General features: G+C 39.3%; 1 protein-coding gene across 1 annotated transcript; it reads left to right on the top strand.

Moving 5' to 3' along the window:
• Positions 1–802: 802 nt before the first annotated feature.
• Positions 803–21,670, top strand: wu:fa25f02 (uncharacterized protein C11orf24 homolog). Its single transcript, XM_038704997.1, has 6 exons — positions 803–878; positions 981–1,137; positions 3,247–3,393; positions 11,048–11,120; positions 11,276–11,432; positions 15,002–21,670. Exons 1-6 carry the CDS (start codon positions 803–805, stop codon positions 16,018–16,020), a joined length of 1,629 nt encoding a protein of 542 aa, XP_038560925.1. The 3' UTR covers positions 16,021–21,670.
• Positions 21,671–22,811: the final 1,141 nt, after the last annotated feature.

Below are 22,811 nucleotides of genomic sequence, written 5' to 3'. Positions count from 1 at the left end.
AAAAATGGCAGACTGAAGAAAAATAAGGTAGAAGTAAAGTAGTGGCAAACCTGTTTTGCTCTTTATTTAATAGTAATAAGACTTTTTTAGCAGCAGTAGTAAAGATAGTAGCAGTAGCGTCACTAGTGGTTGCAGTAACAGAAACAGTTGGCTAATACAAGTGTTGGCAGTTTTACTGATTGTAGTGGTTGTTGGCAGGACAGTTGTACCTCTGAGGTAATCCCACCCTCTAGTGGATCATCAGTGAGGTGCTTACTGATCACACAGCCTTATTAACTACCCTTTTGGCTGTGTACTTGATGGATGAGGCTACTAGCTTTGACTCTGGGGCTGCAACTAACTTAGAAAAGTCTTCATCAAGCTAAAGTACTAAAATAATACATGAAGACAAAGTAACTGTTAAAGCTTTGTTTGGTATACTAACATTACACACTTGTTGAATACATGTTACAACAAGTGTGAAATGTTAGAACTTATAAATCCACAAAGCAGCCTGGACCAGTCTCGGTCTCCCACTTAAGAGCTGTGCTAATTAGCTGTCTTTGGTGTTCACAGACATCTTTAACTCACTGGAGACATGACTTATTATGTTTCAAGTCCCCAGCCATCGTTCCCACCCCCCCAAAAAACAAAGACCACTGGACATAATCACTACAGACCCATCTGTAGTAATGATTTCATCTGGGCGTCTTGTGTTGTCCCACCTCACATCTATCACAAACCCACTCCTGGACCCCCTGCAGATGCAAAAACATGGCCCATCACTTCATCCTCCAGCACCTGGACTCCTCACTATGCCAGGATGCTGTTTGTGGATTTCAGTTCCACCTTCAACACCATCATCCCAGCACTGCTACAGGGCAAGCTTTCCAAGCGCAGTGTGCCTGACTCCACCTTCAGGTGGATCACAGACTTCCTGTCTGACAGGAGGCAGCGCATGAAGCTGAGAAAACATGTCTCTGACACCGGTTCCCCTCAAGGCTGCATCCTTTCACTTCTGCTCTTCTGCCTGTACACCTTCAACTACAACTACACCTTCAGTCACCAGTCCGTCAAGCCCCTGAAGTTTGCGGATGACACCACTGGGTTCATCTCTGGTGGGATGAGTTTGCCTACAGGTGGGAGATTGACCATCTGGTGACTTGGTGCAGCCAGAAGTTCAACCTGCCAAAAGACAATGATGGTGCATTTCTACACCACCATCATCAGTCCATCCTTACCTCCTCCATCACCATCTGGTACGCTGCTGCTGCTGCCACTGCCAGGGACAAGGGCAGGCTGCAGCGTATCCTTCGCTCTGCAGAGAAGCTGATTGGCTGTAATCTTCTATCCCTCCAGGACCTGTACGCCTCCAGGACTCTGAGGCGAGCAGGAAAGATTGTGGCCGACTCCTCCCACCCCGGATTCAAACTGTTGTGAGACTCTCCCCTCTGGTAGGAGGCTGCGGTCGATCAGGACCAAAACATCTCACCACAAAAACACTTTCTTCCCGTCTGCACCCGGCCTCACTAACAAGGCCCGGGACCCCCACTGACACCCACTCTTATCTCATCCCCCACAGCCACTACATGTTAAATTAATATAAAGTTCAATTTAATTCAATTCAATTTTATTTATGTAGCTCCAATTCATAACAAAAGTTCTCTCATTACACTTTTCCCACAATTCCCACCATGAGCAAGCATTTGGCGACACAGGCAAAGAAAATCTTCCTTTTAGTAGGTAGGAACTGAGCAGAACCATGACTCAGGCAGGGGCCATCTGCCTTAAGTGGTTGGAGGGGAGAGAGCGGAGTTGAGGTAGGGCTAGAGAGAGAGAGAGAGAGAGAGAACAGCAGCCCAACATAATATCCACACAGAAATGCAAAACAACAGTTAAGGTGGTAGTAGTAGAGACATCAATGAAAATGAATAATAATACTAATGATGACGGCAATATTAATTAAAATAAAATTCGGACTAGTAATAATAATTGTAGCAGTGGGTGTTGAGCAGGAACATGGGGGCAGTTCCTTCACAAAGGGAACACCTTTTTCATTAAAAAAAAAACCAAACTGATACATTCGACATATTATTTACAATGTTTATTGTCACATTTTGTCAATTTTCTATTTTCTATTTATACTTCCTGACTTGCAGTCGCCTACTTGCTTTCATTTTTTTTATATATCTTCTACTTACTATGTTTATTGTTATTAAAATAAAGAAACACTAAGGCAAATCCCTTTTATATGAAAACCTATTTGGCAGTAAACCTTCTTCTATTCTGATATTTGTTACTGCATCAAAGCTATCTATGAACCCGGGTTGACTGGTAAAACTAGCCTGTGGAAGCCTTTAGGCAAGTACATTGTATATCTAGATAAAACTGAGCTTCCGTTTTTTTCATCATGTTAACTGGAGTGATAAAATTGAGTTGGCTTTTCCTCTACAAGGTACAAGGTACAAGGTTGTTTATTAGTCATTATACAGCACAAGGCTACATAACAAAATGAAATTTGTAGTTCCATCACGCTACACACACAACATATGATTATGTGTAGGCTTCTATTAAATATGGTAACATATAAAATAAAATAAATGTACCCCAAACAATCCACAGCGCATTTTTTGAATTTGTATCTGGAGTTAATCTAAACAGCAGCAACCAGATGATAATATGAAAGTTTAATCTTCACAATAAATAGTCATAGGCATTTGGGTCCATCTTGACTGTGTTTGTGCACCAAGCATCATCGATGTAAAAGTCCACCTCTTATCTAATGTTCATACAGGGTGTTGCACATTATTTACAGTGCAGTGAATCCAAAAAGAAGCAACTAAGACAGAGAGACAGAGCTGATGGAGGCAGCTATAGTAAACGGTGGTTTTAAATGAGGCATTCGACAGCTCAATAAATATAAATATTACTCCAGCGGTTCTTACACACACTATGGACAGTGTGGATCTCTAGTATCATTTGTTTAAGTTGGATGTAAGCATGTTTGAATTTGATGTGTCTATTGTATGTGTGATGAATTCAATATTTTATTAGCACAATCACAAGATGAGGCTCCAGGTAAAAGAACAGGATCCACAACAGAGAGTGCTATCCTTGTAAGAGAAAAAACTTTCTTAAAGAACTGCATGTGACTCTTTGTATGCTGGAACCGATGTCACGGATACTACGTCCATTTTTATATACAGTGTATGGCTGGAACACATGTTCCAAACAAAACAACGTTGTTTTGTTTGGTGTGACCTGCAGGGGGCAGAGGTTCCACCATGATGAGTCGGCGCAGCCAGAAATACTCTGCAGAAGAAGGGCACGTGCCTCCTTACAGGATGTGTTGAGTCCAGCCTGGTACCTGTCTGTGCTTCTTGTGTTCAATACAGCAGTCACAAGAAATCGCTGGTAAGTCTCCGAAATTTCATTAACCTCATTGTCGCTAATATGTTAGCGATTACATTATCCAGATAACATACACTAAAGAAAAAGGCATCTTAGCATAACGTTAGCTAGGTTACAGGTTGGATGGTAACGTTCTTCTCTCTTATTAAGAGGATTCTTTTTTTAAAATTATTTGACGATAACGTTAACACATTTCAAATTCACCGTTTTACTGGCATGTAAAGTAACTTAGCTGTAGCATTTTAAACATGTAACGGTAGCTGGTCAAGGTGTTGTGTTAGCAGTTTGAGTTTGAACTGTTCACATGTTGGTTCTTGTGTGAACAGTTCCGTGTTAGGAATGAGGGGAAGATGGGCTAGGGTTAACGTTAAACTTTGGGATTACTTGTATGAACTTGTATGTTAGCGATGGCGGTAAAAACACGCTTTGACTCGGTTATAGCGCCAGTGTTTATATAAGTCCGTGTTCTCTGATCATTTGTTGTTCCCTGGCTGGCATATTGACTAACTTAATGTTAACGTTAGTAGCTTCTGTAACGTTAAATTGTTCACACAGTGCTCGCTGCCTTTGGTTTACAGTGTAGGCTATTTGAAGTTGTTTTATTATCAAAAAAGAGTCGACGAAATAACGTTATGCGTTGTTTGGTATTTAAATGAATGCCATAAAGTCTTGTTCTGTGAAGTGCCTGGAGGCAACGTTAAACAGCTAGCTTTTTGAATGGAGTTTGGTCCTAAGACGTTGTCAGTGTAACTTGGTGCTGCCTCGCGGCAGACAGCGCGCTTTGCTTCGCTTCGCTTCGACAACACTAACGTTACTTCTCTCCACGTAGGCATCTCTAATGACCTTTGAGTATTTTGTGTTTACATTTAGGGCAGGTCGCTATGCATTGTGCTGGAGCGGAAATGAAACGATTCTTCCTTCACGTCTTCTTGCGAGACCCAAGTGACGTAAATGACATTGGCTTTATTAAATGGATAACTCATTTTAGTAACTTCAGTTCTGAATGGGTTGTACAATCCAAAGCTGACTCTTAGACTAGAGTGTTTTACAGGGGGTGGGAAGACGTTTTTGCTGGGTGGCATAGGAGAGTGGTTTCTGTGTCTGTCTGTCTGTCTCTGATCCTGTCTCATCTTTCTCACACAGTTCATTCAAACCTCACATTTCAGTTATTTTCCTTCTTTCTCCCTCTTCGTTTTTTTTCACGTTTCCTGATCTCTTCCCACTGTGAGATTGTCATCCTTTGTCTCTCCATTAGAGGGTGACACAGGAGTGCATTTTCACTCCTGTCCCATCCCAATCCCATGACAGAGTAAAAACAATTCCTGTCCCTTCCTAATCCTGGAAGACTAACGTCAAATAATTTATTCACAGCACAGTGTTTATCATTATAATATGATACAATAATTGTAATGACATGAGTAATATATGGTATTATTATAATTAGGGCTGGACAATAAAACAATAATTATTGCGATATAATTTTTAAAACAATATAACAAATGTTCAATAAATATTCAATAAATGTTTGATTTTATTCACTTGAATAATACACTAATTAGGACTTAATTTTTTTATTAAGATTTTTATTTTGTTGAGGAAAAAGGACTGATAAAAGCTTATACTTAATTTTACTCATTTGTTGACAAAGATTTTATCATAATTGTTTTGAATGTTCTACCTCAGATTTGTGAAGTGATCCACTGTTTGGCCTCAAATGATGACTATAAAAAAAGAGATTAAAACCACAATAACCATCAGGTTTCTTCAACTTTCACTCAGGAGCAAAAATCAGCCGTTAAACTCAAAAGAATTAACGATTTGATACTTATCGTGATAATTATCGATATCAAAAGATATGAAACTTTTTATCGTGATAACATTTTTGCCCATATCGTCCAGCCCTAATTATAATTGTTAGTACGAGTAGTAGTATATTAGTATTTTTTTATTTACGGTTTCTGTTTAGCAGGCCCACACAATAGACACAACATTTCCTTTAATGCTCATTAGTAGTAGTAGTGTTCTATAGCAGTGGTCGGCAATGGGCGGCCCACGGGCCAAAGCTTGCCCGCCAGCAATAATAACTGGCCCGTGCCAGATTACTTTGATAGCGGCAAAAAAACATTATTGAGGCTGGTGCTGAAACAGTCATGACAGCAAAAGTTACTGACATAATCACTTCCTCTTAAGTGATTGTGCCTACTGTAATAAAAGCGTGAGAACGTCTTTGCAGTAGTACTTTATGTCCTGTTTAATTGAGAGAGAATCCAAAGCTTTGAAACAGGCAATACATTGAGAGAAAATCCATGAATCCCACAATCATTTAGCCCCTAAAAAATATAGATGACACTGTGCCAAATGTGCATTTACACGTTCATTCACAACAGTTCAGTTCAAATTTAACAGAACTGAGAGATGCAGCTGCATCTGAAGGTAAAGCCAAGGCTCCTCTGTGTAAAGGTAAACTCAGTCAGCAATGACTGTATTAACATAACTATTGTATGATAAACTTGATTCAACGATCAGAACATGGTCATTACCATAACATTAGCTAAGAGTTACATGGGCTGCTGCATTTATTCACATTATAGGATTTAAACCAGCCAGTGCAGAGGAGTGTAAACTTCACCAGATAAAAGCTGCAGGTGTGCCGTTGCAGTGTTAATCAACTGGTGTTAACTTACATTTGAATCAATAAGGAATGTTGTGCTTGACAGTTCATTCTGAGGAAGCGGGTTCTTTAAGAGTCTTGTACATTTAAAACTGTAGTATTGAGGCTACAGTCCCAGTAGGAAGATATATTATTTTCATTTCATAAGCAAATAAAGTTATTAAAACTGTTCTTCTTCTAACCTTGAGTCTGCACACAACAGGCTACATCTGTTAGACAGGAAATATTTTAGCCATGTCTTCACAACGCTCACTGTTAATTTGATTGTTTGGTCGATTGTAGCGTAACCATGTGTTCTTATCATCTTTAACATGGATTTTGACTTACAGAGTCAGAGTAGTTGAATTAGTCTGTAGATAGAAAGTGGGCATAAAATGCTGGAGACTGGGCAGGTGGAAAAGATGGAGCAAGAGATGAGAGCAGAGTGAGAGGAAAAGGCGACTGGGTTGACATTTTTTTTTCAACATTCCTGTGAGTCACAGGATTCTTGTGGGATTCCTGCGGGATGGGAGTCACTTTCAATATTCCTCACGGGTCTAGGACAGGACAGGAAAAAAAGTAAATGGGAGATGGATGGGAACCATAGGTTACTTTTAATATGTAAATATGTATTTCTTATATAAATTAGGGGTTGGCCAATATGTTTTTTTTCTGGGCCGATCCCAATTATTAGTAACAAATTATACCGATGACCGATATTTGGAACCGATATACAGTAAGTACATTTGCTGTAAAAATTTTAATCTTGGTGTAAAAATTTAGAATAAAACAAACTCCGACACTAAACTTTGTTGAAAATAACACTTTTAAAGTTAATTGTCTTCTTTAATATTTATACATAGTAAATTAAATGAATTAGAGATCCATCCCACAGATGGACTTACAATGAGTAATAACTTTTCATAAACTTTGTCTTTACCTGCTGCCGTTTATATTGTTGTATATTATATTTTATATTGTTAGGATTTTATTGAAACATTATTGATACTATTTATTGGTTCTGTTATTTATCTATACTGTTATTGGTTTTTCATTACTAAATATCTGCCTTTTAAAAAATAAATAAATTCAGAACAGTAATCAAATTTAATATTTTATGATAAATGTTTTCAGAGGAACAAAAGTAAAAATTACAGCAGCAAACTCACTATATAAATATATATTTCACTGGAAACAAATGGAACATGTAAAATAAACTATATTCCTGAAGTCAAAATACTTAGTTAAGAAAGAAGAGCACAAACATCAGTAAGTATCAGTCCTCCTTCTGTCCCCACCCTCCCTGCTGCTCCTGGTAGAGAGGAGCTGATTTTACAAGGATTAACTCAATTTTAAGGCTACAGGCTACAGAGATTTTGTTTTAGCATGTTTATAACAAACTAGCTATTAGCCAAGCTAGCATATGTGCTTGTGTAAAACCAAAACACAGCTGTGGTGGATAAGAGAGCACATTAAAATATGGCGTTGTACACGTTCCTGCTGGTTGTACTGATGCAGTAGCAGCCTTTTAATGGTATTGCAGGTTTTGCTGCACTTACAGCTACAGGCTGTAGTTATGTTCAACTTGTGTAATCTACACTGATCTCCGCTAACTTCGATCCATGTGTGTATACCGTAAAACTTTGAATAATAGCCCAGGCTTTTATTTGCTAAAATCACTGAATTGACCCTGCCTATATTTGGGACAGGCTTAACCAGTGGACTTAAGGAGTGCTTCAAAGGTAACGGCAGTCAGCACTTTTTTCCTTTCCTCTCTTGTACCAAGCAGGTTACACTGGTAAATCTATAAGAATAAGACTTTGGGGCTTGTTGTTTCCCTTAAATGAAGTGAACGATTGAATTCTGACATACTGATCATATGTTTAAATATTAATATTGTATTAACGATCTAAGCAGCTAAAGCAGGCGATCCCGCGGGGTTTAAGAGGTTTTATACATCCAAAGAACTTCTATAAAAACTAGACCAGGCGTTTAATTGAGGCAGGCGTTTGTCAAAATGTGTTCCCACACCAGGCCAGGAAATGGGATCGGCGGCTGTTTGTGACTCGGCTATTAATTGAAGTTTTAAGGTATATGGGAAGCTCTGCTGAGAGAGGAGGGGAGGGGCTGCAGCGTACATAAGTAATATAGGAGAGGAAAGGTTAAGGAAAAAAACACAATATATAGATCTATAAGCCATAAAAATCATACATAAAAGGTTAAATGTAAGAGGACACAATTTTCTGCCATAACAGCGATGGATATTTTAGAAGCACGGGGCAGGTAACGTTACAGCAACATTGAACACACAGAGTGCAGATGTTGGTTTGGGTTGTTTGATAGGCTGTGTCATTAACAAGTGGCTCACCTGCTGCCGTGATAACGGATCGCCGGTGTGTTTACCTGAGGTGTAGGAAGAAAATTCCGAGGAATGTGCAAACCATATTTAAATTTGTAATGATAATATTTGTGATGATTAAAACCTGCTTTCACATGGCGGTAGGCTATAATGTGAAAACATTTTTTACAGTCACGATCAGTCATGTCTGTCAGCCATCGCCGATGTATGATGGCATCGTCTATCGGCGATCAACCCTATCTTGAATGCATCTAATATTACATTCTGTCTACAATGAGGACCTGCAACTTTGAGATTTCACATCTGAAAGAGTAGCTAATTTGCCGGTAGATATCTTTGTTTGGCAGGAAGCAGTGTTAAGCAAGGATTATACTTTGTGTGCTAGGGTCCGCATGACGAAAAAATCGTCATCAAAGGGGGGTACGAGTAGGCTCTGTGCGGACGTCCGTGTGCCTCCCGTTTTTTATGATTGCAAGGACAGGTCCGCCGACTACGCTACCATTTATGGATTTTCTCTACCAGCTACCGGCTGTTCTGCCAGTGTATGAATGTGTCTGAATGGTGAATGCAGATGTAGTGTAAAAGTGCTGAGTGGTCGAAAAGACTCGAAGCGCTATATAAATACGGAGCATTTGGAACGAGTTTGCGAGACTCCGGAATGTAGCATAAACAGAAGTTGTCCGCAACCGTCCATGTATAGTGTATATTTCAGTGTATATATAGTGTATATAGTGTATATTTCAGGCTTTAGATTCTTGTTCAGCTCAAGTTTAGTTACATGTGCCCTCTGGTTTAATCATTTCTGACACACTGACTGTAACTACACACTAGGGATGCAGTGATTTCACCATTAACCGCGCTTCAAAACCTCATGGTTAATTAATCGTAAAGGCTCCGCAACACCGGCGCGGTGGGGCGCCTGTGGCTCAGGAGGTAGAGCGGGTTGGCCGTTAATCGGAAGGTCGGTTCAATCCCTGGCTCGTGTCGAAGTGTCCTTGGGCAAGATACTGAACCCCGATTTGCCCCTGGCGGCTGTTCCGCCAGCGTATGAGTGAGTGTGAATGTTAGTTTCTGTTTGAGCACTTAGGCTCAGTGTGTGAATGGTGAATGCATGATGTAGTGTAAAAGCGCTTTGAGTGGTCGAAAAGGCGCTATACAAGAACGGAGCATTTACATTTACACCGAGTGCACAAAACAAAACTAGCACAAAATGAAAACGCTGTGCGCGTATCAGAGACATGGAGGCTGCTACTGTCAACTGCAAACTCTGTCCAGGGCGTTACTGAAGAGGTGACGGATGACTCTTCAAGAACATGGCGTTAAAAGGTTGCTGCTAAAGGAGCGAATAACTACATTAAATTTGTATAAATACATAATAACGTGGCAAGTTGGTAGGGAATTAAATATAAACGTGTCACTTATAATTGATGCCATAGTGGTGAGGGTCGAGCTTTCAGTGCAACGTAAACGGACAAAGCTGCATGTAAGACCCACCGCAATGACAGCACCGCTACTAATGGCTTGTGTCCACGCCACGGCGGTTTGTTGCTGTGTCAAGCAACACGCACCGCACGTCAAAGTAGTTTAACTTTTGCACTGAGCAGTTTCCACGCAGTGCTTTGTTTCTGAAAGGGCCTTTGGGGCGGCTGTGGCTCAGGAGGTAGAGCGGGTTGGCCGTTAATCGGAAGGTCGGCGGTTCAATCCTGGCTCCCCCTGGTTGCGTGTCGAAGTGTCCTTGGCAAGATACTGAACCCCGAATTGCCCCTGGCGGCTATTCCTCCAGCGTATGAGTGAGTGTGAATGTTAGTTTCCGTTTGAGCACTTAGGCTCAGTGTATGAATGTGTGTGACTGGTGAATGCAGATGTAGTGTAAAAGCGCTTTGAGTGGTCGAAAAGACTAGAAAGGCGCTATACAAGTACGGAGCATTTACATTTACTTTGTGGAATAATGTAGTCCTCTCAAGACCTTCAGGCACTGAACATTGATGTTACCTTCAATTGTGTGGCTATAGCCAAGCCAACCTCACTTGGTGTGCAGAATCTTCTGAAAATAAAAGGCAAACAAAAAGCAAACATGGATATTATGATTGAAGTATAAGTGTGGAGATATTCTAAATGTTTTCCTATTGTAAGCAAACGTGCAGACCCAAACATCTACTGAATGTCTTCTACTAAAGTACTGTGTGTGCATCCAAAGCCCAACTATTAAAAACAGTGAGCCACACTTCTGCACTTGGTGACATGCTCCTTCATCACCATGAACACACTCCTGCTGCCCCAAATAGTCACTAGAGCCTTTTTTTAAATGAAACTGTGTTTGTGAGGTGTTTTAAAAGATGATCGTCTTCATTAGGAATCAGCGGGCTGGGGGCTGAGAGCCACAGACAGGAAATCAGAAAGTAGTTGAGTAGTTGAGTTAACAAATTCTCCTTGCTTTCAAGTGCATTACATGATAACAAAACTTTGACAGAAAAGGTGCAACCATGTTGATTTGATGCATTAACTCTAACAAGCAAGTTGATTTTTATTAACACGTTGAAATATACTAAAACTATAGCAGGTAGGATGTCTGAAACCTAATAGTATCTCTTCCATATCTAATGTTTGCTTCTGACACATGCTTGTGTTGGTGTTGATGTCTTGTGTAGGGCCAGAAAGTTGATGCTGCCTTCACTTCCTCCTGGTCTCCATCGTCCCGTTTCAGCAGAGCCTCAACTCCTTGTGTGTGCAAGTTGATAGTGTATGCAACTGACTGCACCTGTTGTGGGTGTGTGGGTGTGTGTGTGGGTGTGTGTGTGTAAATTCAATCCTATGTGAGTGTGTTGCTTTAAGGTAGTGTATGTGAGTGTGTGTGTGTCTGTGTCATTCCCTCCCAGCCCATCATGTCCCTGTATCCCTCAACGCTCCTGCTGAGTCTTCACCTCCTCTGCCTGCTGCTGCTCCTCGCTGACTCCTCCACGGTAGCTAGAAAGGACCTAGTTTCGCCCGACGCCGTACCCCAGCTCACAACGCAAGCTAACTGCTCCACTGGATGTGAGTATGAGCCAGTATTCATTCATTAAGGAGCTATGGCTAGCTGTGGCTACACGTTACAGCTGAAATGCAGAAATGCCTAATGCATACATACTGTAGATTGCTCTTGCAGAGTAGCTGATGTGAATTCCTGGATATTCACTAGGGCTGGCCTGAATGTCATTTTTTTTGAGCTTCAACGCTTCGATAGTAATTAAGAGCGAATAATCGAAGCTTCGCCTAGGCTAACTGAGTGAATATTACCAAATCTTTGTTTTTAACTTTGTTATAGCACAGGTAGCAGACCCAAGTGCAGGACTAAGGAAGGGAGAAATATTTATTGCAGGTTAAAAAGATAGGATATTGAGCAGGTGAAGAGCAGGCAGAGTGAAAATCGGTGCGTGCGAACCGGGTTGGTGGCTGCTGGACAGAGCAGGGGGAACCGTAGCTGAGAGTCCAGAGTGAGAAAGTCTGATCCAAGTAGGTCCAGAGCAGAATCCGGGAATAGTTTAGCAGGGCGGGGGTCCAGACGGAGAGCGCACGGGATGAGAGGTGTTTCCGGTAGCGGAACTAAATCTAACACGTTATCATGCAAAATTCACAATCGGCCTAATATAAGTGCTCCCACACAGCTGAGGGCTTCATTTCGTTTTCCCTTTGATGTGACCTGGAGCGTTGCGTTCACTGCTGTTGGCGGAGGTCAGGCACGCAAAAAACCCCTCAATAATCAAATCTCATAATTGAAAATTGAATGTGTACCCAACGGTGGAATATTTGGGTCCAGCCCTAATATTCACATATTCAAATATTCATATTTTCTGTAGTGTCCCAGTAATATTTGTTTTTACTGAAGCATGCTACATAACCTAGTTAAGCTCTGTTTGAGACTGAGAACACAAGCGTAGATACTGACATACTGAATATCTTGTAAAACTATTGGTTTATTATAACAAACAATCTTTTCTAGCAAAATATTATTGACAAATGTAGTTCTCGTCCTTAGAATTATACTCACTCACACTTTCATAAGACAGCCTATCACTTTTTATTTATTATTTTGTTATTCTGACTTTTCTCAGTATAGGTGGCATGTTCTTTCATGTTTGTAATGAACTAATATCACATTCTACATATATCTGTTTGAACTTTTATATTTGATAAAGTGGGGAAAAAGTTGATTACCAAAATAAAAACTTTATTTCCATCCATTTCAGCAGTGTAAACAAACACTCCATTCAGTCACATGCAAAGCAACGTTCACAAACCCAGACTGTCATTTGCAACTTCTGCCATTTGCAGCATCTGTCACGGCGCACTGTGCTGATTACAACACAGTGTCACCATGTCAGTGTAATGCTACAACTGCAGTTACTAATTACAGAAATCCACAAAATGCAATGCTTGTTAGAAAACAGTGTCAGAGTTTGGTAGAGAGCTATAGACGGGACCAAGTTTGATGGAGACGGCCACCTCGTAATTCTCTATGCAGGAAAAAATCTGATACTGTACCTGGCCTAGAAATGATTTTCTGACACAGGTGAGCTGAGCACAGATTAATTGCCATTAATACAATCATCTTGTCACCAAACATCTGGAAGATCCTAAGGCTTATGCCGCCTTCATTTGTTGATCTTAGCTCTGATTTTAATACCATGGAGCAATTCAGAAATTGAGGCAGATGCATGTTAATTCTCTTATTAGTAGTTGTTTGTCAGCCATGCCATACCAGCGCCCTTACAGAGCAGTAGGGGTCCCCCCAGCTCTCCTGCTCTCTTCACATTATAAAATATAGGGCTGCAGCTAATGATGTGTCGATTAAGTACTTCTTAAACGACACAACAATACTGTTACCTCGTCTGTGGTCGCTTTTTGTTCAGCTGCTGTTATGCTGTTGCCAAGGCGACATAAGTTTCGTTTTACGGTGGATGGACTGTAACATTAGAGAGTTGTTGTTTTCTTTGGCTTGAAATAATCCCAGACTTTGGGCACTTTCTTCTTCGTCCCTCGCTGTTTTCTCTGTCTTCCTCCAATTTGCCAACAGCAACATTATAATCACGTCATGTTCACAGTGTAAGTGCGCTGTGCGACAGTAATAAATGTCCCTGCGAAACACTGCTGTAAAGTTAAATGGATTAAACGAAGCATCGATGCAAAGAATTTATGTCGATGCATTTTTTTTTATTGATTTTATCGTTTTTAATCGATGAATCGTTTCAGCCCTAATAAAATAATTAATGCACAAGCAGCACCCCAGGAAACTATATTTTCAAATTCTCCGATGACAGCTATTTTGGCATACTGTACAAAGACAGCTTGTGCTCAGGTCACTTCATACAAGAATATGGAAGTTCACGTTGATTAACTCTTCAGCACACAACCCCCAAAGTAACCGTGCCAGTGATTCGCGACCCCTACTATCCCCAGAGGTGGTATACAAATGTTACGCACAACCTTGCACTAAACACGTCTAAACACAGCATAATGACAACAGAGTGGGTGGGTTCAATCCCCCACCGTGACACATCCACTGTTGTGTCCCTGAGCAAGAAACTTAACCCCTAGTTGCTCCAGAGGCGATACAGAGTATGTTCAAGAATCAGTCACATCAAAAGTATCAAAAAACGTCACACGCACGTTCACTGAATCTGAACATGAGCTACAACAATAAAAGCACGTTCACTCACTGGTGTCCAGAAAGCAAACAGCACAAAAATAAATACATCTTTTAATAATTTCTAGAAGATATATTTTAATGTTTTCTATAGCCTGTCAAGAAAATACAGTTATACAGGCAGAGATTCAGCAGCGCACAGAAGCTGTTGCCGTGGTTACTACCTATAGAGCAGGTTTTACTCGCGGAGCGTTCGTCTGTCTGTTCACATGAGAAACGATTTTAATGCCAGATTGAACTGCTAAGTTCCTATGTCACTGTATAGGATTTATTTATATAGGATATAGGACACTATATTAGATTTAACTGCTAAGTTCCTATATCACTATATAGGATTTATTTATATAGGATATAGGACACTATATTAGATTTAACTGCTAAATTCCTATATCACTATATAGGATTTATTTATATAGGATATAGGACACTATATTAGATTTAACTGCTAAGTTCCTATATCACTATATAGGATTTATTTATATAGGATATAGGACACTATATTAGATTTAACTGCTAAGTTCCTATATCACTATATAGGAACTTAGCAGTTAAATCTGGCATTAAAATCATGGGTGTTAAAAATCACAAAAAATAGCCTCCAACCTCATCCACCGCCTACACATTGAGTTTTAGCTCCTTAGATTCTCGTCTGTATCAAGCTTTTAAACACTGTAAAATGAAAGGTACCACTTGCCACACTGGGTATGTGATATAAAAGTGGGTGTGTTTACCAGTGTCAACTGAACATGTCTGAATACTTTACAAAGCTTTTATCACCAGTGTTTCTTTGGTCAATTTTTTGTCTGTTACATAGGCTTTGGTTATGTTATTCAGATCTATCATGTTTTATAATGATTTATTGTAGTTTCCTTAGTTTAGCTTAGTCATTCATTGATTTTTTTACTTTTTTCTTTCCCAGGTGATGATGGTGTTGTCGCTGGAAATGCTCAAGTTAACAGTTCATCAGACCAACCTGCAGAAGGAATGCATTTATTCACAGCCTCACCATCCAATCAGCTTCCAGAGACAGTCACAAGGCCTGCCGCCACAAGCTCGCCCACACAGGCTGCTCATACTGGATCCATTATCAGCACTGGTGCTATTACATCCACAACTGCAGAGCCTGTTAGGAATGTACCCACAGTCCCTGTACTAGTGACTTCTACAACCACATCTACGACCACGGCCACAGCCACACCACCACCACCATCTACAACCACAACACCAATGGCTACAACAACAACCAAAACATCACCGATATCAGCAACATCCACAACAACAACCACAACAACACCTACAACAACAACACCTACAACAACACCTACAACAACACCTACAACAACACCTACAACAACACCTACAACCACAACCACAACAACAACCACAACAACAACCACAACAACACCTACAACAACACCTACAACAACACCTACAACAACACCTACAACAACACCTACAACAACAACAGCAAAAGCAGCACCACATTCTGCAACAACTGTGAAAACGACCACACTTACAAGAGGGAACACAACTGTTGCCATCACTACTACCACAGGTACAAAGTCACCTCTACCACCACCATCATCATCTGCTGCCACGCCACAGCCAAATATAAGTACTGGGATGCACCCAATTCAAACCTTCTCTTTACCCACAAGGCCTGCTACCATAACTGTTACCAGTACCATTACTTCCGCCAATCACAATGAGCCAGCTGTCTCGGGTACAAGGGTTGCCATGGTAGAAGTAGCGGGGGCTGCTCTGACCAGGCAGCTGGTGGACACAGCGTCTTTACTGGCTGTCCTGCTCTTTGGGCTTCTCTTCTTCTTGGTCACGGTGGCTGTATTCGTCACACAGGCCTACGAGAGCTACAGGAGGAAGGACTACACCCAGGTGGACTACCTGATCAACGGCATGTATGCCGACTCTGGGGTGTGAGGGGACAGGGGGGCACAACTCATGGAGATAGTTGTTGGAGTCAGAGACTGTAAAATGGAAGGTGGGCTGGATGGTAGAACGGTGGTGCTGTGAATTCACAGGGTGAAGGTCAGTTTAGTTAATTTCTACTTGTACCTGAACTAACAGTGAGCAGTTCTCACCGACCAGACTCTGTTCTGATCTGTTTCTATCATAACAGTCCCACTTAATGCTTTGGGCTTCCATGCTTCTCCTCCTTTGATGGTTTGAATGTGAAGTTTGCCTTGTCCCATTTTTGCCAAATGTTGAGCAATATAAATAGAGATTTCCTGGATGTAACTCCAATTCTTTGGTCCTCTAACAGGTTGGCTATTGGCCCATAATTTCCCCCACATTGCTGGTCAGTCCAGTTGTAGTTGGTTTTAGGGTGGCTGGACCAATCATCATGCTTCCAAGGTGACAGAAATCTCAACCGATGCTCTTGTCAGTTGAGGTTTCATTTCCAGGAGAGCTGTTTTGTTTGTTAGACTGAAAAAAGACATGTTTTTTGGGGTTGTCTTGTGTTATTGATTTTTTTTTTTTGAATTTTTTTTATATTCTCTGGCTGTCTGTTACTGTCTCTTATCAGATGAACTTAGTCACATAGAAGTCTAGTGGTCATTAAGGACTAGGACTGTAAGTTTTTCAAAATGTCACCACATAAGTTGATTTGTATGCAACCATATAGCGTAAGACATTTCCCCTATGTTCAAATAAATGTTCAAATTTTGAGTAAAAAGGAAGAGCCCTTTAAAGGACCAAAGCATATTTGTGAATAGTATGACCCAGATGTGACTTTCAGTTTTTAGTAAATAACAAAATTACTAAACATGTAAATGCAATAACAGTAAATTCATTATAAATGTCTTAGTCAACTTAGACCCTAATGTCCAATTAGTTGACTGTTTGACTAACAAGGAACAGCTCTTATATTAGAACGTCTAAAACACATCACATCACATTGGAAATGAACCAAGATGTGTATAATGAAACATTCCCACATATGTGGGGAAGAAGCACATCAATAGGGATGAGTGATAATTGAGGATGATGAGTATGATCATTTATCAACTCTCAGTCATACGAGTATATGATCGTTTGTGTTATAGTTTTTCAAAATGGTTTGTCCAAATTTAATTAAAAACTAACAAATAGTCTTCCTTAAGATTTTGTTTTGCACATTTTAATAATTTTGTCTGATGTAATACATAACAGTGGAGCACTATTAATAGTTGTCATCAGTTCAATAATTTTACATATAACTTACATGGCCGTAACAATTGGCCATATGGGAAACTCCTTAATGATACTGTGATCTTGATGTCAACTATATTGCCCAGCCATACACTTTTTCATTACATTTCCACCTCTGTCAAATATTTTCACTTCCAGTAAGGCAAAGGTCACAATGATTGATTGTTCAGCTGATGCTAGCTTAAAGATATATTGTCATTTTGTTGCAGTGTTCAACATCAAACCCAGACCACTGCTGATATTTTGAAAGTGGTCATAGTGAAGTTGTCCTCACCTTGCTGTAGTGATATAGAAGTGTATTTTAGGGTGTGTCAGGATGCTGTGACATCACTGTTGCCTGTAGTTACAGGAAACCACAGCCCAAGCAAACACAGGTATTCAGGTGTTCACACAGGTTGTTTTTTGTGCAATGAGGAATTATTAGCAGAGCAAGATTTTCTGGTGCAACCTCACCTACTTCCAAGGTGCACAGAGAAGGGGAAGAAAGTAGGGCTGGGCAATACAACAACAATAATGATAATTATCGCAATATCATTTTCCTCAATAACAATAAAGCAAATGTTCAATATATCGTCAATGAATGATTATGATGATAAATTATTTAATTATTTTGAATGAAAACCTAATCACTGAATTTGTCTATTAAGATATTTATTTTGTTGAGGAAAAGGGACTGAAAAAGATTTACTAATCAAATTTTTTGAAAGAATTTTTTCATAATTGTTTTAAATGTTCCTCTGCCTCAGATTTGTGAAGTGATCCACTGTTTGGCATCAAGTGTTTGTTCTGACCATGAAGAAAAGTTTAAAACCACAATTAACCATCTGGTTTCTTCAACTAGCAAAAATCAGCCTTTCAACCTGAAAGAAATAATGATTTGACATTTATCCTGATAATTATAGATATAGAATGATTGAAATGTTTTTATCGTGATAACATTTTTGGCCATATTGCCCATTTTGAGGCCAACCCCTTTTGGCCTGTGGCTGTCAGGATCATTTGGACTTTGACCTCCAAACAAAGTGGTTTAGAGAAACTGTAATTATTACTGATACCCAAAACTACAAAAATAAGCGGTGTGTGTGTATAAACAGTTGAATAATCCTTCAGATGTCCTGTCCGATGAAACACCAGTCCATCAGTAGCAGTGGTGTGCCATGAAAAAGATCTGACCTGGGTGACTTCCGTACTTGAATCAAAAGTAAATGAGTGGGTAGAAAAAATGGACTATTCCACAGATGTATGATTTCTCAGAAAGCTATTTCACACAGGTACTCCTACCAGTGGAAGTTGTATTTCCATCGCTCTGCAATGCGTTTCCCCAGATGATGTTCATGCTTAGCTATGACATTAAAGAAGGAGGTCAGGCGGACAGATTTAAAAAAAACTGCCCCATTCAGTTCACACTGAGAAGGAATAAGATCCATCCCAGTTACATTATGTCTAGTGCTTTTGAAGATCTTAATGATTTCAGGCAGTAGTAAGGTCTGATTCATGTGCACATGCATTTGTTCAACACATCTCTTCCTTCATTACTTTATGAAACATTTTGGGAAATAGGCTTGCTTGCTCTAGAACCCACGGTTACAGTACACAACAAAATGCTTTTAAGTTCATCATCTGCATGGTCCTGGTTTTTTGCCTATCTTGGTACAAAGCTGGGCAGTAGCTAGTGTGGAGGAATATTTTTCAAGAAAGCTTCACTTTTCACTGCACAGGTTCATGAAGTCTCTTCTAAAGACTACTATGCCAGTGTAATATCTCTCTCTGTATTTGGTCAATTTAATTCACATCAAAGGCTATCTTCCTGGATGAGTAGTTCATCCATCATCTCTTGTAAAATAGAAACCAGGTTTCAACAACAGGTCCAGTTCAAACTGTGGCTTCTGAGGTTACAGTAGATGAAGAGACTACTTACCCCATTTGTTCCATTTAACACAGGTTTAAAAATCATCTTAAACCTTAAACCACAGCTAAGCTGAGGTTAACAATGTCTGTTAACATTTTTAGCGTGTAGACACAAAGACACAGATGTGGTTATAGCTTTGCCCAGTACAAATATAAAGCAGATTTGAGGGAGCTAGGCTAGCACTTTCCCCTGTAACACATCCTGGCCCTCTTTCTTACTAGAGATACAGTCTCTGTACATCTGATCTTCTCATCTAACTGTGGTTAACTGCAAACAAGAATATTCCATATTCCAGGTTGTTTCTCTAAAATTTAATTTCAATGTCTTATGATATCACTTTCATTACGTTCCATTAGCTTTCATTGATGCCAATGACAATGAGAGCTGTTTCATGTTTTTGCACACATGTCCTGCAGTGAATCATGGGGACATGGCCATATTAGATTGTTTATTTAAATATATTTTATATTTTTGTTCACGTGGATGTATTTTTGAATGCTTAGCTATTTTTTATATATTGGATTCTTTATTAAACCACTGTTTATCCCTGTTCATGACCAACCTGTGGGTTATATTTAGTCCACATTCCTAAACAGATTTGTCATGTAGCTTAATGTGTCCCTCACTGTACATATTCTCATATTTTTGAGATGTTAAATATTTCACTGATGTACATGAATCTTAAGCCATTCAAAAAGTATTATATTATTATAATTATGGGTTTTTTCATAATGAGATAAAGCTCCCAATAGGTTTTCCATGATTATGATTAAAATACTGTAGCTCGTGAGAAAGAATGTAAGATGAATGCACAGGTAACTATTGTCTAAAAGTTTGAATTTCACAGTGTTACAGTTATGAACAGCAATGATTATGGTTCTACTAGACTAGTTGTCCTTAACAGTTTTTATCTCCAGTCCTGGTACAACAATGTTCTCCATGGTTTTGCAATATGTTTGGAGTGTGTAAGAACAAAAACATGAGACAAGCTAAATGCTACAGAGTGAATTGCTGTTGCCTTTTCTGTTTTACTGTATCTTGACCAGTTTGTATTACTTTTCCTCTGAGGGATTCAGGGTTGATATCACCAAATAATCACTGAAGCACATTATTGTATGATAAAGCCAAGGGAAACACAAAGCCATTGTCAATATGTGACTAAGTGTAAGGACGACATGACTTGTACTCCTCAACATGAAGGTGAATCTGAAAGCTCACACAGCAGAAGATGACTTCAACGGACAAAGTCATGTTTGTGTTATTGTGTGTTTCTTCTGTTAATTTTCCATATCTTCTCTATCTTGATGTCATGCCATAACTGATTTGTTGTTTCCTCAACTCTTTTTTTTTTTTCTTGTTTTATCTCTGTCACAGTTTTCTCTTGAATATCAAGTTACTTAATAAGATTTTTATCCCGTTATCTCAGGAACAGAGTCTTGATCTTGATATCCAGAAAAGAAGCTTTTGTATACACATGAATAAATGTCTTTATTCCATTACCTTGAGGAAACAAGATGATTTGAAAACAGCCTTTTGTTTTCTCATGAGAATTTTACTTTTATTCCATGAAAATAAGATCCCGTTATCCCGTTACAGTAAGAAAATGGGATCTTCTTTTCAGTTATCTATTAAAAAAATGACCCTGGTTTCTCATTTTAAAGATCTTTTCCTGTTATCCTGAGAAAATAAAATATTTATCCACTATCATGACAAAACTAGATATTTATCATGTTATCTTCAGAAAACGTTTTTTGTTGTTATTTTGAATAACAAAATAAGTTGTCGTTATGAAAAACTGACATAGTTATCCTAAGATCATCAACTAATGATGTCAGTAACGTGATTATAAAATGAATTGCAACCATGGCTACTCCTGGCTTTTATACGTGGATGTAATTATTTTTATGTTTTATTTTCTCATGATCACTGACTAATTTTAATAATCTCAGCATGACAAATTTTGTTTTCTTGCTATATAAAATAATTATTCATGTTGTCAGCGTCAAATCATCTTCAAATCATTAGATAAAACATTCAAGATCCAGACATTAGGTAATGGCTGCCTTATGTCTGGTATTTAGAGATGATTACCATGCTGGACTCTTATGTCTTGTTGAGTAATGATCACCAGAAAACCATTTGGATTTTCCTGAGATCACAAAATATGATTCAGCGATCATTGGAAACAAAATCTAAGACTTCTCTAGCCTCCTGTAAGATTGGCTTCAGGTCTACAGTGATGGCAGAAATCTGTCTTCTGACTATTAAGATGTAGTATATACTGTACCAAATTGTTCTGGATGATGTCACTATGTCACTGAGCATTTTCAAGATGGATTTGTGTTTGCAATGACAGATATGCAGAATATCAAGAAAAGACACCTGCCATGTGCCAACCCAACATTGTATGAATGCATTTTGAAAAGATATTTTTACTTGCAGCGAATAAATAAAGAAAAAACAAACTGATCAAGTTGGTTTTTGACTGAACAATGTTGTCTAATCTTGTGCTGAATTACTAGCTGCGTGCTGTTGTGCAGTTACAGTGTAATACCATCATTCCACATGAAGAGAGCACTAATTGAAAGCTGAAGTGCAAAGCGGTGCGAGGTTTAGCCAGTGGTTCAGTTTGTGTGGACGGGTCCCTAAAAGAAGCAGCTGTTCAGCACATCCATCTGCACATCAGGTTTCTTACAGGATGCACAACAAGTTGGACTTAGCTTCTGTACCACGTACAGACAGAGTTTTACGCAGGTGTGACATGTGGTTTGTGCAAAAGCTTTTGCAATGTTTTAGTTGTGGAATATAATTTTCAAGCTTAATTAACATTTGGATTCCATAACTTCAGTACAAAATAAAACGTCCTTCCATCACAGTGAACATCATGTCTTCTCTACATTAAAGATTCCCTGTGAAGTTTGATGTCTAGTAGTGCTATTACTCTGAGCGAGTAGCCGTTTTGTTTATCATGTGCATGTGGGCTAGGACACACATGCATGCAGGCATGTGTGGTGTGACACAGTCTTTCCAATGGTATTATTATCATATTTATTATTATTATGGATGCATTCATATGTAGGCAGCACTTGAATCTCATAGCTGGGCCAGCTGGAGCTAATATGACCATCTTTATATCCTGGGTTAGGGTTAACCCTTATCCTGGGTATTTGTAATATTACAGCATACTTCATAAGATGATTCCATGTCTTTTTATAGAGTAAGTAGTGTAGCTGTCAAATAAATGTAGAGAAACTAAACTACTAAATGTACTTCACCCAAAGACCCATGAGAGCAACCTAGAGAGACAGACATCTCAGCGAGGATGGAGTTGGGTGGACGAAGGTTACAAAAAACAAAGCCCAGTTGGAAGTTCCCTCAAGTTTACAGAGAGCTTTTAACGAGGAGAGAATATGATGTGATCAAGAGTGGTATATTATGCTATACTTCTTAAATGTATTGGACATCACCCAAGAAAAACACTCACCTTTACGCAGGCAGTCCTGATAATGTTATCAAGGTTATCACAGCTTGGAGACCACACATTTATAACAGAAAGCCTGTGTTACAAACTTACAGGAATAAATGCTGTCAAGTTGCATTATGAAATGCA

This window comes from Micropterus salmoides, unplaced genomic scaffold (assembly GCF_014851395.1).
Source record: "Micropterus salmoides isolate LMB-PRFRI ecotype aquatic unplaced genomic scaffold, ASM1485139v1 Ms_hic_scaffold_8, whole genome shotgun sequence".
Taxonomy (NCBI): domain Eukaryota; kingdom Metazoa; phylum Chordata; class Actinopteri; order Centrarchiformes; family Centrarchidae; genus Micropterus; species Micropterus salmoides.
The sequence above is the reverse complement of the archived record's forward strand: the minus strand, read 5'-3'. Positions and strand labels throughout refer to the sequence as shown.

What these genes read in the sequence shown, in the direction of transcription:
- wu:fa25f02 (XM_038704997.1), top strand. Translation starts at nt 803, where the DNA reads ATGCTGTTTGTGGATTTCAGTTCCACCTTCAACACCATCATCCCAGCA. An exon ending in GGGCAAGCTTTCCAAGCGCA is followed by an intron (nt 879 to 980) that starts GTGTGCCTGACT and finishes GTTCCCCTCAAG; the next exon opens with GCTGCATCCTTTCACTTCTG. An exon ending in CAGCAGAGCCTCAACTCCTT is followed by an intron (nt 11,121 to 11,275) that starts GTGTGTGCAAGT and finishes ATTCCCTCCCAG; the next exon opens with CCCATCATGTCCCTGTATCC.